General features: G+C 32.9%; 1 protein-coding gene across 1 annotated transcript in view; it reads left to right on the forward strand.

Moving 5' to 3' along the window:
• LOC108904396 (synaptic vesicle glycoprotein 2B-like) overlaps positions 1-7,211 on the forward strand; it is a 35,092-nt gene extending 27,881 nt beyond the window's left edge. Inside the window, exons 8-11 of the mRNA XM_018706925.1 lie at positions 3,593-3,707; positions 4,453-4,612; positions 5,845-5,972; positions 7,053-7,211. Of these exons, the coding sequence (XP_018562441.1) occupies positions 3,593-3,707; positions 4,453-4,612; positions 5,845-5,972; positions 7,053-7,108 (459 nt within the window). The 3' untranslated portion in view covers positions 7,109-7,211. The remainder of the gene's footprint in view (positions 1-3,592; positions 3,708-4,452; positions 4,613-5,844; positions 5,973-7,052) is intronic.
• The last annotated feature ends 10,058 nt before the right edge of the window (positions 7,212-17,269 follow it).

Consider the following 17,269-nt stretch of genomic DNA (forward strand, 5'->3'; position numbering starts at 1 on the left):
TTAAAAAAACAAAAGACTGTTGTTAATGGCTTCACAAATACTACAATCGAGCACTGATTTAAATTTTTTTGCCATCGTTAGAACGTTAGGCGATTTTCAATTGTTTTTTCTTAAATGTCGTTATTATATTTTTTTTGCCTGTTCGATAGAGTATTTTTTCTGCAGTCAACGATATATTACAACTTGATATTTGTTAAATATTTTATGGAAAAAATATTTTTTTACAAAATTTATTAGAGAAATGTCTATGTATAATTCACGGCAGCTTCTGATAAAAATGTCAAATTTAGAAGCATTAAATGTCACGCACGCGTCATTTCCTAGGCAAAATACGTATCAGTGTATTGTCAAGTGTATTAATTACAAAGAAATTATTGTAACTTAAAAGATATGAACACTAATAAACTGACCGATATGTTGCAAGTATACTTTCAATGTCATAAAAATAGTACCCAAGCAGAACGTCTGTATGCAAATCGGTTTCCAAACAGGGATGTTCTACAGCGACGAAAATTTAAAAGACTTGAAGGCAATCTCATGATGTACGGTGCTTTTAAAAAGCCTAAAAATTCGCAACGCATTTTTAATGGTCCAGTAGAATTAGACGTTTTGCTTAGTATTGGGGAAAATCCACAAGCTAGAAATTGCAAGTAATATTAATTCTTCAAAAGACACAGTACACAAATTCTTAAAAAACACAAATTTAAATCATACATAGGTACTACAGAAAGTGCAAGTGTTAGAAGATAACGATCGTGTCCGAAAGGAGCAATTTTGCAATTTTTATTTAAATATGATACAACAAGACGCAGGATTTTGGAGAAAACTTATATGGTCAGATGAGTGTACCTTTAGTAAAAGTGGCATTTTTAACCGAAATATCTATCGATATTGGAGTCAAAAAAATCCCAGAATAACTGTTGAAACCAATTACCAACGGAGATTCAGTGGCAATGTTTGGTGCGGAATTCTAGGTAATCGATTAATTGGACCATTTTTCATCGATGGAACTCTAACTCAAGACAAATATCATAGACTCTTGTCAGAAAATCTTACAAAGTTTTTGGATACCTTACCGCTTGCCAGAAGTGTATAGGATTTATTTTCAACAAGTTGGTGCTCCCCCGTATAATGCTAGAAGAAACACTAATTGGTTAAATGCTAATTTTGATGAAAGGTGGATTGGCATGACTGGTCCTGTTCGATGGCCCGCCCGCTTTCCTGACCTCACACTCGCAGATTTTTGGTTTTGGGGATATCTTAAAGATCAAGTATTTTTCACACATCCGGAAAATGTAGATATTTTAAGAGAGAGGATTATAAACGTTTGCCGTGAAATACCTCCAAACTTAATATCAAATGCTACGTATGAGGTAGCCAGAAGATGAATGTATTAAGACTTAGAGAAAGAATTATATATTCAACAAGATGGAAGAGAGTTGGAACAATTTTTACAAGGTTTTTTATTGTTACATTTTTGTTTTGTTGTTGATCTGGTATCTATTTGTTTTGCTTTGTTGTTGTTACTTTAGAAATAGCATTTCTCTAATAAATTTTGCAAAAAGAAATTTTTTCCATAAAATATTTATAAATACTCTATCGAACAGGCCAAAAAAAAATAATAAATTGACATTTAAGAAAAAACAATTGAAAATCGCCTAACGTTCTAACGATGGCAAAAAAAATTAAAATCAGTGTACTCGACTGTAGTATTTGTCAAGCCATTAACAAAAGTCTTTTGTTTTTTTAAATAAAACAATTATTAACAGAGTTACAGCTAGGGGCGTTTTTTATCAGACAGCCTGTTGGTATATAGTTTACCCACGGATAGAAGAAAACTTTTTTATTTTACATTTTATGGAATACCTGATAAAAAGTTTTGTTTGTATTCAAGATGCAGTTGCTATGGAAAAAGTTTTTTTGTAGGGGGTGTCCAGAAAACTAAAAAAAAAGAAAATATCAAGAGTAAAACAATCTTTATTTTTATTCTTTCGAAAAAGTGTTAGTACTATGATAATTTCTTCGGAATTAAATGTTATAAAGATCTCCCATTTCTAGCAAAATTGGTCCACTTTAAATATTTTCAAAAATTTATGTCCGCGGTTAAAGTGGACAGGGTATAAAAATTTGGGAGAACTGTAAATGTTGCTATTTTTTTTATAATTTTTTGACAAAGTCAGATAACAGATATGTTAGAATTCCAAGTTATGGAAAAATTCGTACAATTTGTTACCTATTAAAAGATATGTCAATGGATACAATTGATTTGAGGTTATAAGAAAGAAATATTTTTTATAGAAAATTGTGCTTATGTGATTTAAAATAATTATTTAATCTGTTAATCCTTGACGTTGTTTCACTTTACCTCAAATAGTAGTTAATGAAAATGTCATCTTATTCTTCACTTATTCCGTGATTGTACTTTGTTTCTCTAACAGTAGCTACCATAAAAGTATTAATTTTACATCGAAAAATGCATGGTGAAGTGTAAGGGTGATAACATTTATCGCCAAGTAATACAAAAATTCAACGAAAATGCCCGGGCGTGGATATGGCACAGTCGTCTTTATACAAAATAGTTCAAACATTTTTAAGAATAGGATCACTGTTAAAAACACCGTGGCAAAAGAAGAACTGTGACAATGAAGATGCCACTATTATGCTAATTCTACATGTCATTAAGATGGTCAAAATACTTAGGAGTTGTGAAATTCTGCTGTTTCCAACTTTACTTTAGAAGAAGATTATATTTTCGGACAAATTCACTTTTTCGACAAATAGCATTGTTGTTAGGCAACATTTGTGATATTGGAGTTTCGAGAATCCTCATTTTATAATACTATCTAGGTGGCCCTATTTCACTTGAATATGCTCCAAACGTTTTTCAATAACGAATTGTCTATCGACATGCTTTTTATTTCCAGCAAGACGGTTGTCCGGCCTATTCTGCTACAAGTGTTAAGACCTGGTTACATATATTTCCCAATCGCTTAATTGGCCGGCTTCATTCATATTCATGACCCCCACGGTGTCCAGATTTAACAATCATGGACTTTTTTACTTGTAGACCGACTCAAATAGATTGTGTATAACATACCTTTGAACAGAAACACCGACCAATTAAAACAAGATAATAGGGAAGCTGTACATTCCATATCTTTGGGTTATACATAGTCAATTCCTTGCTCGTCCTCAAATTTGTATGGACCTTGATTCGAATAATATTTTATTATATTTCTTACATCCCAAATTTATTAAGTTCTTTGACATAAACCAGTGTACGAATTGTTTTATTTAAAAATTAAAGCAACTTTTTGGCACGCCTTTTGGTAAGTACCACGTTTCCAAAAGGGTAAAAATAAAGGTATAGTTTACATTTTCATACTTTTTAATTTTTTCGATTCCCGGCACATGAAAGTTAAGTGTCTCCATGGCAACCCCATTATAAATACAAATAAAACTTTTTATAAAGTGTGCTTTTGTAAAAAAAAAATGTGAAACGAAAAAGGATTTTCCTTTTATTTACTCTAACAGTGAATAAAAAAATTCTTAAAATTTTATAATAACACAAAATACTTTATTTGAATTGCAGAATTATAACAATTCACGAGTTTATGCCAATTCCATGATTGTGGCCTTCACCAGCATGGTGGGATATATAACAGCAGGGACACTTATAAATACCTTAGGAAAGAAAAAACTTTTATGTAAGTATACGTACACTAGATATAATTAATTTTTTAAAATAATTATTCACGAAGTATTATATTGTGTACCCAATCCATTAAAATTGCAGACTATTGCAAGAAAACACTCGTGATTTAAAGAAAATGTGTTATGCAATACTTCTTATATCAAAATCCTTTATGGCCTTTATCCCTTCAACAAAGAACCGAACAAAAACAATGATCAGAATTTTTGTACTTCTTGTTGAAAATTTAACATTTTCTCTCTTACTTACTTCCCATACCTAACCAAGTGTTTCTAATAAAGCACATATGTATAGTAGAACGAAATTAAAAACAAGTAAACTATATTTAATTTCAAATTTGAATCCTAATATTTGCACACAAAGCTTGCGCGTAAAGTTTCGTTCAATTATTTCTAAAGGTTGAATGAAGAAGTTAACGAAAAATGCTAGATTTTTTCAAGTCTATGACGATATGGATTTAATTAAATATTATTATTTCATCATTAGATATCTTCATACGCTAATTTCATATTACTTGATATTAGGACATTATGTAAATTAAGCATTACATATTTTGATAATAGTGATTACTCAATCACTAGAGCCATTTGAAAACTTAAAATTATAGTCTGCTATAGTGTAAATTGATTTTATTTATTTATTTATGTTTATAGATGAATTGGCAATACATTTGTCTTCACTCATCATCATAATCTAGTAGTTCTGTAAATACAAATATTTACAATAAGTTTATATTACAGGTATACTTGGAACAGTATCAGGTACAATGGCCATGTCACTGTATTTCTCCAGAAATACTCCAACAACCGTTGTACTCTCAGCCCTTTTTATAGCCTTCGGAAGCATCGGCATTAACGTTATTTTGGCTGTAGTGGTTGACCTGTTCCCTACGACACTAAGGTAATAAATACAGAAATTTATATGGATATGCTTTGCCCAAATTAAAGACCAAAATAAAATACCAAAGGCTACGATTACAATCAGAGTTCAAACATAAGTCGTACATACATGTATTTTTTTAAACTATTTAATCTATCTAAAAAATGTTACATAAAATTCACATTTATATAAAATGAACTAACATTTTGCAAATTCTAAAGTAACGGTTTTTGTATCTAATTAAAACAGATTGTAGATTCCAAGTGTATGGAGGTAGTTTTCAATGTGACCATTCTCGCCCTTCACATATTAAAGTTACTGATTTAACTGTAGCTCTCTAATTAGACCCATAGCGTTAACAATAGCTCTCGGCCGATTTTCCAGATTTCCATTTTCCTCTTCTGAACACTACATGGTGCCTCCTTGTTATATCTTCATACTCCCATAATGTAGGCTATTATCTCCTCTTCCTTCTGGCAGAATCAATATAAGTTGTCTTCATTATAACTCAGGCGCTTCCTGACTTTGAGTCTACCATGCCCAGTTAGCTGTCCTACTGTATATTATTAATCTACAATGTTGGTTCAATAGATCCATCAATTCATTCGGTCGTCCTCAAGGCAATTTGTTAGTTTGCCCATGTCCAATATTTTTTTGCTACCATTTCCTTCGTTCATCATTGGATCAGTGTCAAGTAATGCCTCTGGAGAGCCAAAACATATTTGAACTTCTATATGAGCATATCTCGTCAGCCTTCTTGTCAATCTAATAGTCAGGTCATCCCATATCCAAACTAAGGTTATATTGTTGTGACAGTAACTTTACCAGAACATCTAAATATACAATGGTCATCATTTCCGCCTGGAAGATTGTGGCGTGCGTTCCTCGACTAAGGGCTACTTCCTCCTAATTCTTCATTATAGATATTGCCACCTTAATTGAAGGAGAGTACAGTTCATCTTATCCTCAAGGTACGCCGATTAAGAAAATAATCTGAATAACAAAATAAGGAGACCTCGTTAGGAGAACAGATACCTTCTACGCAAAAATAACAACAAACTAATCAATATTCGTGATCATTAATTATGTCTGATTGTAATAGTAACCTTTCTACTTTGGTCTAATCTCCTCCTTCGCAAATAAATAGATGATCAATCAACATAGACAAATATGTACAAAGGAACTTTGAGATCTGTACTTTCGAATATATTTTTTTACGTACTAACGCTAATAATACTCACATATTTTTTTAGAACTATGACGGTGTCGTTAACGATGATGTTTGGTAGAGCCGGTGCTGTATTAGGAAACTTAGTATTTCCATTTTTATTAGAAGCAGGGTGTGCCCCACCTTTCTTCGCAGTTGGATCTGTGATGTTAGGTAAGAACTAGAAACATTTCATTTCAAACACGTTTATTTAACATAGAAAGTTTCTGAGATCATAATAATAACTATTATTAACTAACTAATACAAGGTGTTTCTAAAATATGAGGCTGAACTGATTGTAGACTGAAAGTAGACTGTCACTAAGGAAGAACAGTGTAAAACTCGTTATAGAGAACAAATTTTGTACATCTTTAAAAAGCTCCGTGACAACCTGGGTAAAACAATTATTATTATTTGTGACAAACCGCTTTAATAGAAGCAAATGAATATTGTTTCAATATAGATTATTTGCAATATTTTCTACCAAATAAATATTTTTAAGCACTTAGATGATACTTAGTTCGAAATTTAAAGCCATGGATTGTTTTCACATTTGACATACTTTATTATCAACTAAAATAAGAAAACAATTAGTAAGGCAATTTGTGCTGGATTGTCTCAATACCATACTTAAAATTTGGGAGCTAAAGGAAACAATGATTCCTTTATTTGGGAAACAATAGATTTTAACTACAATGTTATTCCAATATATTGTTCATTATTAAAACGGAAGAAAAAAAAAGAGGAATAAAACGAACCAAAATCCGTTTAAAGTAGCTATTAATTTAGAAAATATTCACAAAGCTATTTTTGAGGTTAGGAAATTATGCTGATCTGATATCTTGACTCTGATATCAGATCGGTAATGAGCACCGCAAAATGCACAGGAATAATGTATTCTGGTCATTTGCACAAGACTTTTTTTGTGAAGCTGTTTAATTAAGCGTTTGTTTTCTTTTGAAACTTATCAATTGTTTTGAAGTTATTTAGAAGATGCGAATTGGCTCTGCACGTAACTTTTTACCCATATTTATAAGAAACTTTTTTCTTAAAATAACATCCCCTATTTCTTTTTCCAGTTCAGCATAGTATAGTTTAGTAAATGTTAGAATCACCCTGTACAACGAAATGATAATAAATATATGTATTTAGTAATAATTGTTGCTCGTGTTATTATAACTGTAACAGTTCTTCAATAATTTATTTAGCAATTTTTTCTCAGCAAAAATAAAAATATGTATTTTTTCTTTTAGGTTGTGCCTTCTTAACATGTCTTCTTCCAAATACAGATATGAAAGCGTTACAATAAGTTTGAAAGTTACTGTAGAAGAAGCGAAAATGTTACTTAGGTATCACAATAATTATTACAATTTTTGTATGTATGCCTGTTTAAAATTATACTATATTTATTACTTTGTGTTTCATTTAGTTAAATATTTTAGGTATTAACATCAATTACTTTTAAGATTTATCTAAAATAATCGATTTTTCAGAATGTACTTGTCTAAAGCAATTTTTATATTATCACAATTTACAATTGGCGTAATATCAACAGAATGGATATAACACGCATGTTAAAATTAATTCCTTTTGTATTCGAAGTGTATGACAAAGTCCTATTCTCAGATACTCTTATACTTATGATTCCAATGTGAGGCAGAGGCAAATGTTGGATGACTCAAGGACTTGGTAGGTAGTCAACATTTTTGCTGGTAAAGTAACATCATCGGACATGAAGTAGATTGTAGTATCTTTTCTTATAAATTAATCAGAGCAGATAAAATACAATCAATGAAATTATAAAAGATTTATTTCTTTAACACTGGAAATGTTTGAGGAATCGGTAGTGTAATGCTAGATGTTACGAAAATATGTATCTGCATGCGGAGGTATAAACTTTCAAAGTGTAACAAATGTTCGGTCGCGACCTCTGGGCGCAGGGGTGGCCGCATCGGAGTGCATGAAACTGTGTTAAAAAATATCACAAAGCCTTGTGCTCTCTCCCTACACCTTATCTATAGCTGCACAAAAATCCTAAGGGATAAAAACTCTATATAGCCTCAAAGCTAGATACTCTCCAGATAGACAGGCATAACAGACACAAGACACTTAACAAATCAACGGTGCAAAAACAGATAGAGCGTGACCTTACTCCTAAACCGCTGTCAATCCCTGAAGATCTTATCCCGTATTAGAAATGCCCAACCACTTTTAACAAAACGTCTCACAACGAACAAATGTGCAGTATAGAAGTAGAAAACAGTATAAATTCGTAAATAAGTACATTTATACACCAATGACATACCTCAACTACGTTCATTTCAAATGCGTCAGAAACTTGTTCGACAGAGAAATCTGTAATTTTCATTTCTATCGTTGTTTTCTCTCCCTTATAATATTTAAAAGAATGTGCCATTAACTGAACTGTACAATCGTTGTTTATTTAAAAGATACCTAACAGTGTTATCTTGTTTGTCTTATAAAAAGTTATTATATCCACTGTTGCTTACATCGAAATCTTGTCTTGTTTATCTAAAATATATACATTTAGACCTAAGATCCCGATTTTCTATATAACAATGGAGTGTTTGACTGGAATAAATAAAAGACAAAATATTTGCATACTATTATTTTCGCTATTTTGTATAAAGATGTGAATTTAGGATAAAAAAAACCTTTGTTTAAAATATCATCACTTTAAAAAACAGAATAATTTACTGAAACTTTATATAAATAAATTTAATGTTTTATTTCAACTGTTTTCTTAAAGCAGTGTAGATTCAGTAGTATGTTAAAACGATAAAAACCATTATCTACAGGCAAAGTATTTTCAGATTCGGTTCAGTAATAAAAAGAAATGTGTTTTCAATATTTAGAAAATTATTTCTTTGCTATTAATTTCTCAAAATTTATACGACGTTATTAAACGACTAATAACAACCCTTAATTGAATCTTCTGACTCAAAGATATATTTAATAATTTTTATAAATAACCAGAAAAACTAACCTAAACTAAAACTACAACAGAAATAAATAATTTTTCTCGAATAGGTTAGGCAATACTCCTGTAGCATTTTTCTCCCTTTGCACTTGCTTATGAATATAATTATTATATAATATTTTTAAATATATTATGTAGGTCTAGTTTATTTGATTCAAGAAAAATTTTATTTCGAGATATCTGCTATATCCAACAAAAATAAGTAGATGAAGCGATCGGTTTACAATACAACTGATTCTAAACAAATGAGGTCTTTAATAATCCGGCAAAGAACCCCGCACAAAACATAAGGAAATTGAACACCGGTCAATTTTTATAAAACTTCGTATTTTGATAGTCATGCTGATCAAAAGTCTCAATGGGCACGAAGTCATACAACCCCTTCCAACCCCCCAAAACCACCCCTAAAGATCAAGGTAATGAACTTGACAGATTACAAGTCAATTGACTTACCGTAATATTTTACTACTGTAGTCGAACCTACAGATCCCTATACCATAACTAGGATTAAGACTATCAATGGGCACCGAGCTCTGCAACCCCACCAACGCCCCAAAGGTCAGGGGGGTGCACTTGACAGATTATCGGTCAATAAAACTACCGAAATATTTTACTATTGCAGTCAAACATACAGCCACCCAAACTGTAACTAAGTTTAAGAGTACTATCTCAGAAACACTTAATCCCCCCATCCCTCTCCCTCCCCCCCAAATACAAATCCCAAACCCACTTCTTATCGAAGCCTGACGTGACTTATTCCTGCTTACGGCTTATGAAACCGTTCAATCTTGAATTCCATGCTACACCCATTTTATTGTTGTTTACCCTTTAACCCACAAGAAGTACCAAATCCTGCTATAAGATTTTTTGCTGTTTGCGGGATGTGAAACCCTGGATGTAGGTTCGACTGCAATAGTAAAATATTTCGGAATATTTATTGACCGATAATCTGTCAAGTGCATCCCCTTGATCTTTGGGGGTGGTTTTGGGGGGTTGGTGGGGTTGCAGGGCTCGGTGCCCATTGATAGTTTTAAGTCTAGTTATGGTATAGGTGTCTGTAGGTTCGACTACAGTAGTGAAATATTACGGTAAGCCAATTGACTTGTAATCTGACAAGTTCATTACCCTGATTTTTGGGGATGGTTTCATAAAAATTGACCAGTGTTCAATTTCCATATGTTTTGTGCGGGGTTCTTTATGAAAAATTAATAAAAATGTGTAAATGCTGTAAAAAGAGTTTAACTAGGTCCACTGGCTAAAAGATATACATTCTTAACAAATTTCCGTGTCAACCAAGACATCCTGAAGATCGGTTATCTATCTATATACAATGGGGAATATACTAGTATTCTACTTATGTTCCAAGCAAATTCTAAAGGAAAACTGTATCATGAATTCACGAAGAATTATTATGAAATTTCTCCAACAAGCAGAAAATTTATTGTCAGCTTACGAATAGTGCTCTATACAGGATTCTCCGAATTGCACAAGCTAAACTATATCTGGTGATAAAACACTTCAAAATAAGAAAAAAACATACCTATAAATGTAGATATGTAGATAGTAGAACGCTTGACTACAGAACAAAAATAAAAAACACATTTATTTAAATACCTCTTAAAATATTTAACAATAAGACAAATTGGTAAAACTTGGGGAGTCAATAGATTTAATTTAGTTATGGGCAAAAATTCGTCGAGATGTGTCAATTAGTCTCTAAGAACCTCAGGATTTGAAAACAACTGAATATTTTGGAAAATGCATTCGATTGATGTTCAAAACTATTTCAAAATAAAATATGGAACCTGTTAGAAAAGAACTTCAAGAATTTTAATGATTTTAAAATTACTGTGTCTATGATTTTAGCTTCTTATGACTAAAACATATTTCAAACAAAAAATTATTACTGTTGTTTTCGAGAAATGCATAGCTCTAGAATTATTTTCAATTCATATTTAATTATGTGGAAGTCTTATTTTAAATTTTTAGAAATAATTACCACTGAATATGGCTCGTTTCTTAAATAAATTTAGACATTTTTTTTCTTAAAAACATTACCTGGAATTAAATGCACATCTGAAATATGAAATACATATACCTATGTATCCAAAAGCAAACGAAAAATTATGAATTTATAACTAATTATAACCTAAGTGTTATAATCGTTGTTTTCCTTTCTCCTAATTAGTACCTATCAACTTACAAACATACGCAATTATTTTTACTGTGATACCACAATATCGAATTTTGTTTAAAGATGTCATACTTTTTCATGTAATACATATTTAAAGAAACTTCAAAAAATAAGGTAGGTATGTATATCTTAGAGCAGTTATTAATTGTATTCTATCTTAAAAGGCAATTATTTTTGCATAATGATTATTATCATTAAACATATTTGTTACATTATTATAAAATATTTAAAAATTCTTATATATGAAGCCACTGGATAAAAATGATTAAAAATGTATAATCTGTTCGGCAAACTACAAAAAGAAACTAAATACACATAAATGTGAAATAAAATAAATATATTTTAAGTCCACTTTAATAACTATAGGAGCAAATATTAATTTCTTTTTTTTTCCACAATAAAAATTTGAAAATACAAAAAAGGAACTTGTTGTGTCTTTTTCATAAATTTCAAAAAAGCGTACGACAGACAAGGCTCGCTACTTTGAGTTTCGGTTAAGGCTTGATTAACTAATCAGGCGATTAGTCATAGTCACACTTTATAAAATAAATTAGTATATGTACAGTCTAATCGCCTGATCAGTTAATCAAGCTTTAATCGAGACTCAAAGTACATGGCCTAGGAATAAAATAATAAAAATAAGATCCACTTCTTATTTGTGGAAGGATGAAATGGGCGGTGACTATTAGACGCCTTCATTATAGCCATCTTTCTCTGTCGTACGGATTTCTATGATTTACTTTATCGCTCTCACGTAACGGCCGATGAACCATGTGGACTTTCCGACCATGTAGATCAGCACTTCAGGCCTAGTAGACGCATGGCTTGATTCACTGCTTTCTTCCAAACTTGTTTCCATGTATTCTTTCTTTCAATGTTATGTTACATTCTTCTAAATCCTTCACTATTTCATCATTGTCCTCTTCTTCGCCTCCTAATTGTTCCTATGTTGCATTTTATCCGCATGCATTCTCATAACATGTCCTAACCACCTAACGTTTGACCCTTTATTATTACAATAGTATTAAGTTAATTATATAATTCTTGTAATTTTTTGTTATTTCTTCTTCCTCTCCGTTTTGTACTCACTTATCTCCATATGAAAGTATTTTTCTTCTCCAAACTTTTAATAGCTGTTCTTCCACTGATCCCAGAGTCCACACGTCACTCGTATACATTATTGTACCCCTTACTACTATTTTGTAAAATTTCAATATAACTTGCCTATATACTTTTTCATTATTAATATTTTTCTTTAATGCTTCTATATTACAATAGTTTTCAATCAATATTTTTCTTTTTTAATATTAATTTTATATAAAATTCCGTTCCTAAGCGAGTAAAACATTTTACTCCTTCAAAATTGTATACTCTATATCAATATTTTCAAATCCCATTCCTCGCGCTGTTTCTTCTAATATTTAATTTGTAACGTACTTTACTCGGTCGCCAAATTTTTGTAACACCCTTTATATTCTTTACTTTATTTTGGTTTTGATTTTGCGGTGGTGACGGTTCGGTTCAGACGTTACTTGTGGCTGCCCCCGGTATACTACCAACTCTAAACGGAATCTTAATTCGTAATTTCGAATTCTAATTTGCTATATTCAGTGACGTCACTGACGTCCCTATTTGGACGCCTAATTTTATGACGACCCTTGACTTGTTAATCGGCAGCGGTGGTTGGCAGCTGGCGGTGGTGAGTGACGACACAGGAACGTACTCCGGATTAAATCTTTTTATTCGGTTTGGTCTCGGGCGCCAGTTTCCCAATCTTTTACGTGGGGGAAACTCCACGTGAAACCTACCCTCGGTTTAGAGTAAGTACTCGGGATAGCTGCAGTGAAGAAAGTTTAATTCCAGGGGTCTGTTATATTTCTCTTAATTTCAAGCAAAGTAGTTCTCTGAGTGAAGTGTTATTTTCCTTTCAAAATAACCGGTCTTATCAGTGTAGGCCATAAAAAGATAAGCGGACCCTTTTTTACTGATCGGAATTTTATCAAATTTGTCGGCGTTAAGAATGAATACAAACTGGAATTATATTTACTAGATTTATTAATCAGGCCTATTGAATTTGAAACAAACAAACAAAAGTAACACAGATTCTAATTACAATTATTATTACTAACTAAAACCAGGAATATACAATAAATTTACAAGCGGTGTAAGAATGAAATAAAATGAAATAAAATGGGTTAGAGCAATTATTATTTGTACGACGGATTTAAAATGCCTATGCGGTTTTCTTCTCGGTGCTGAAAATAAATACAAATTAGCACATAGTCAAATATCAGGACTCAAAATCGGTACGGTAAAAAACGGAGTCTTTGGCGTTTGGTTTATTCAATAAACGGTCTGAGACTCTACGAAACGGTACGCCAGAATAATATTCGGTTTTAAATTTCGGTCGGTGCTAGAAAGGGAAAAATAAGATTGATAAATTAGAGCAATAAATAATCAATAAATAAATTGTTCCCAATGGTTCTGAAACAGAAAAATAATTACGGGCGACTCTAATTTTACAAATAAATATCGGCGGCAGTTTCTAGCAAAGCGACGGAAATTGAGCGGAAATGCGACCAGCCAGGAGAAAAAGCCAAGCAAAGCGGTTTAGAACGGACGTAAATAAGCAAACGGTAGACAGGAAAATGATTTATGTTGGTGAACAGGAGGCAAAGTCTGGTCGAGGTGCGAGTTCAAATGCGGGGCGGCCGACAGATTTCTCCCAAAAGCGGTGGGGCACCCAGCCAAACTTCGGGGGTCTATCCGTCGCTGCACAGCCGACACACAACGTCTTCTACTGGCGGTGGGACACCCAGCCAAACCAGCAGTTTCGGTTACTGTGCCTTACAGCGTTTATCAAGCTTAGGCGGTGGGGCACCCAGCCAAACCTTTGCCGACAACGCCGCTGCCGTACAGTCTGACACCTTCACGTCCTCTACTGGCGGTGGGGCACCCAGCCAAACCAGCAGTTTCAGTAAAGGGGCTCACAGCGTTTGTCGAACGAGGGCGGTGGGACAGCCAGCCAAACCGTCGCCGATAACGCTGCTGCCGTACGAACCTGCACACAGCGTCTTCCACTGGCGGTGGGACACCCAGCCAAACCAGCAGTTCTGTTGACGTGACGGACAACGTTTCGTCTAACGAGGGCGGTGGGACACCCAGCCAAACCTTCGCAGACAACGCTGTGGTCGTACTGTCTTGCCAAAGTTCAAAACGGCCAGACTTATACCATAGCAGGACAAGTGAAAATAGGAAAATACAATTTGCTTACTTATTCCGGACGGTTGCTTCTGGCGGCTAACTCCTTGGGTCGGATGGCGGTCTCTGGTCGGTTTCAGGTCCTCGGGGTGGTCCTCGGGCTGGTACTGGAGCTCTTCGAGTTCTGGCAGCGAACTCCTTGGGTCGGGTGGCGGTCTCTGGTCGGTGTTTAGGTCCTCGGGGTGGTCCTCAGGTTGGCGTTGGAGTTTTTCGAGTTCTGGCAGCGAACTGAGGATTTTCGTTCAGGGACGGTAGTTTTATTGCCTCAATCCCCCCTTGACTAGGCAGGAGTCGTGGTGGGATTATGCGCGCGGCCCTCGACAAAGTGGGGCAAACGGACGGTTCGACTCGACTCGCGATTAATTGCTCTCACCCAATTAAAGTAATTAAATAAATAACTGGCCCACGGCCTTGCATAAAACTGGAAATTAATACCGGTTCATTACAAAATGCATTGTCGCCATACTTCCTTTGTACTAGTTAATATTAGGAAATCATTTGAAAACGTAGTTACAAATATAACTTTGAACTGAAGCAAGCAGAAAATGCTGTTCTATTTAAATTTATACATTTTTAATAAATTCTTCCTATGGATATTTATCTTTTATATTCCTTTATATATCCTTTGACTATCTTCAGATTAGGATATTTTTTATCACCGCCACGAATAAGTTTCGCTGTAACAAGGGTAGAAACATACCTGATGATGCGATCTATAACGGATCCCATCCAGATTGTGGAACTGATAGCAACTATTCATAAAACAATTTACGTGTTTCACAATGATACATTGTTCACTTTGTTTCATGTTGACAATCCGCACGCCTTTGTTGCGCGACCAATTATGACAGCTCTAGAATCACGTTTCCTTTTTGTCTCATATTGATAATTCACATATAACATGACGTACCCAAAAGAGCAATAGTGATTTGCATTTTAAGCAATACGCTACACAATTTCGGTATTTAAAATGGTGATGAATTAATAACTGATTTGTGTAAGGACTGTCACCAAAATGTTACCAAAGCATCGCGGTTGTATGCAGGGCGTTTTTCTTGACGTTGTCATTTCGCAACTCATAGGATTGTTTATGGAATAAATATTTCCGAAACAGGCTTCGAAACAAGCAAACATAAAAAATCCTCATGTTATGGGTCGAACAATTTTCCGACAATTTTTTTTTAATGTTTGAGGTGATATTGTCAATGACTAAGGTTTTTGTGTTATCAGACTAAATGACGATTGAATGCTCTGAAACGAAAGATTATCGAAATAATGATTTTTCCAAATGAATCGGCCACAATCGTTACAATTTTTACTAGTGGTGTAAGAATGAAAATCTTGGTGTATTAGATTGAAGTAAACGCAATGGAGAAACTATGTTAACGCATTGAAGACAGCACGGATTTGGTGAAAACATCTTCAATACGCAGAGTGAAAGCTTGTGAGAATGATAGCACCGGTGATACCTTCTTTAGCCAGGTCCGGACTCTAATTTAAAAAGTTAGTTTTTCATTTTTCTTATTTTTTAATTTTCTATAAAATTACATTACATTACATTTTTAATTCCATGTTGTGTGAAGTGGAAACTCCAACTTAAAATTTTATTAATTTTTTGAAAAAAATATAGGGAAATAGTAGAGAACATCCAGTTCCATATATATAGAACTTACTTTCATATTATTTATTACCACAGAAATTTACCAAATATTTTAATCTTTTAGAAAATTTTTACCACTGTTAAAATATGGATTCACATTTTTCAGTACCAATACATTGAAATTATGGTTACCACAAATTTTCCAAAGTATACATGAATACCAGGCAGAACACAATGGAATGACTACTCAATTGTGTACAATGTTAGACTCTGAAAACAATAACAAATTCTTCGCATACAACAGTACCTGAATGCAATGTGGTAGGTTTACAAGTACAACTTTGCAGCTTGGCACATTATGGCGTGTTTATAAAAATTTGGTTTGGGTGTTATTTTAAATTAACTGAAAACTGCATAAACTTTGCAACTTACAGTTCTTCGATATTTAGTCTCAATTATTTGAATTTCATGAAAACTAAATAATCTGCAAATTTTCAGAACACAGAAAATAATTTATCTGTGTATATAAATTCAATAATAATAGCAATAGTTGGGATGGTTGGATATACACTAGCTGGAACATTGATGAATATAATTCCAAAGAAGATGTTGTTATGTAAGAGCCATCATAATTTTCATTTAAAATTGTAATTTAATAAATTAATTTCAGGTGTATTGGGAGTCGTTTCTGGAATTACAATTCTAACAACATATTTATCACAAAATACTATTACCACCTTAACTTTAACATCTCTTCATTTGGCCACGACTGGAATTTCATTCGACGTAGTAATGACAATAATTGTTGTAATTTTTCCAACAACTTTAAGGTAAGATGCTTTCAGTATTTATCAACAAAAATATTTACATCTACTCAACTTTTAGAGCGACAGTAATTTCAATTGTACTTATGATTGGAAGAATGGGCGCAATACTAGGAAATGTGTTATTCCCCGTATTACTTCAAACAGGATGTGCTATACCATTTTTTATATTAGGTGGTATCGCTTTAGGTAAGGATTATTATACTTGCATCAACGAGATCAAACCTTAAAAAACATGTTTTTTTTTTCAGCTGGAACATTTTCTTTTTGGCTACTGCCTATTACTGACAACAATAGTTTAAAATAATTATTATACTGTAATGTACTTGAATAATTATATTATATTATGTCTGCATATCTCTTACTTTACTGATGGACCTTTAAAACTAGTTTTTTGATATTTATTTCGATTTCTTTTATATTCAATGTGAAGTTAATAGTAGTATTTTCCTCCCTATCAATATTTTATTTTGCATGTTGATTATTGTACATTCTTACAAAATAATCACTAAACAATTGCACTATTTCCTACTTAAAATATGTCTATTTTCAGTTTTATAATTTCAATATATTACACATATAGGGTGGGC

The sequence above is a fragment of the Anoplophora glabripennis genome, unplaced genomic scaffold (genome assembly GCF_000390285.2).
Source record: "Anoplophora glabripennis isolate ALB-LARVAE unplaced genomic scaffold, Agla_2.0 scaffold115, whole genome shotgun sequence".
Taxonomy (NCBI): domain Eukaryota; kingdom Metazoa; phylum Arthropoda; class Insecta; order Coleoptera; family Cerambycidae; genus Anoplophora; species Anoplophora glabripennis.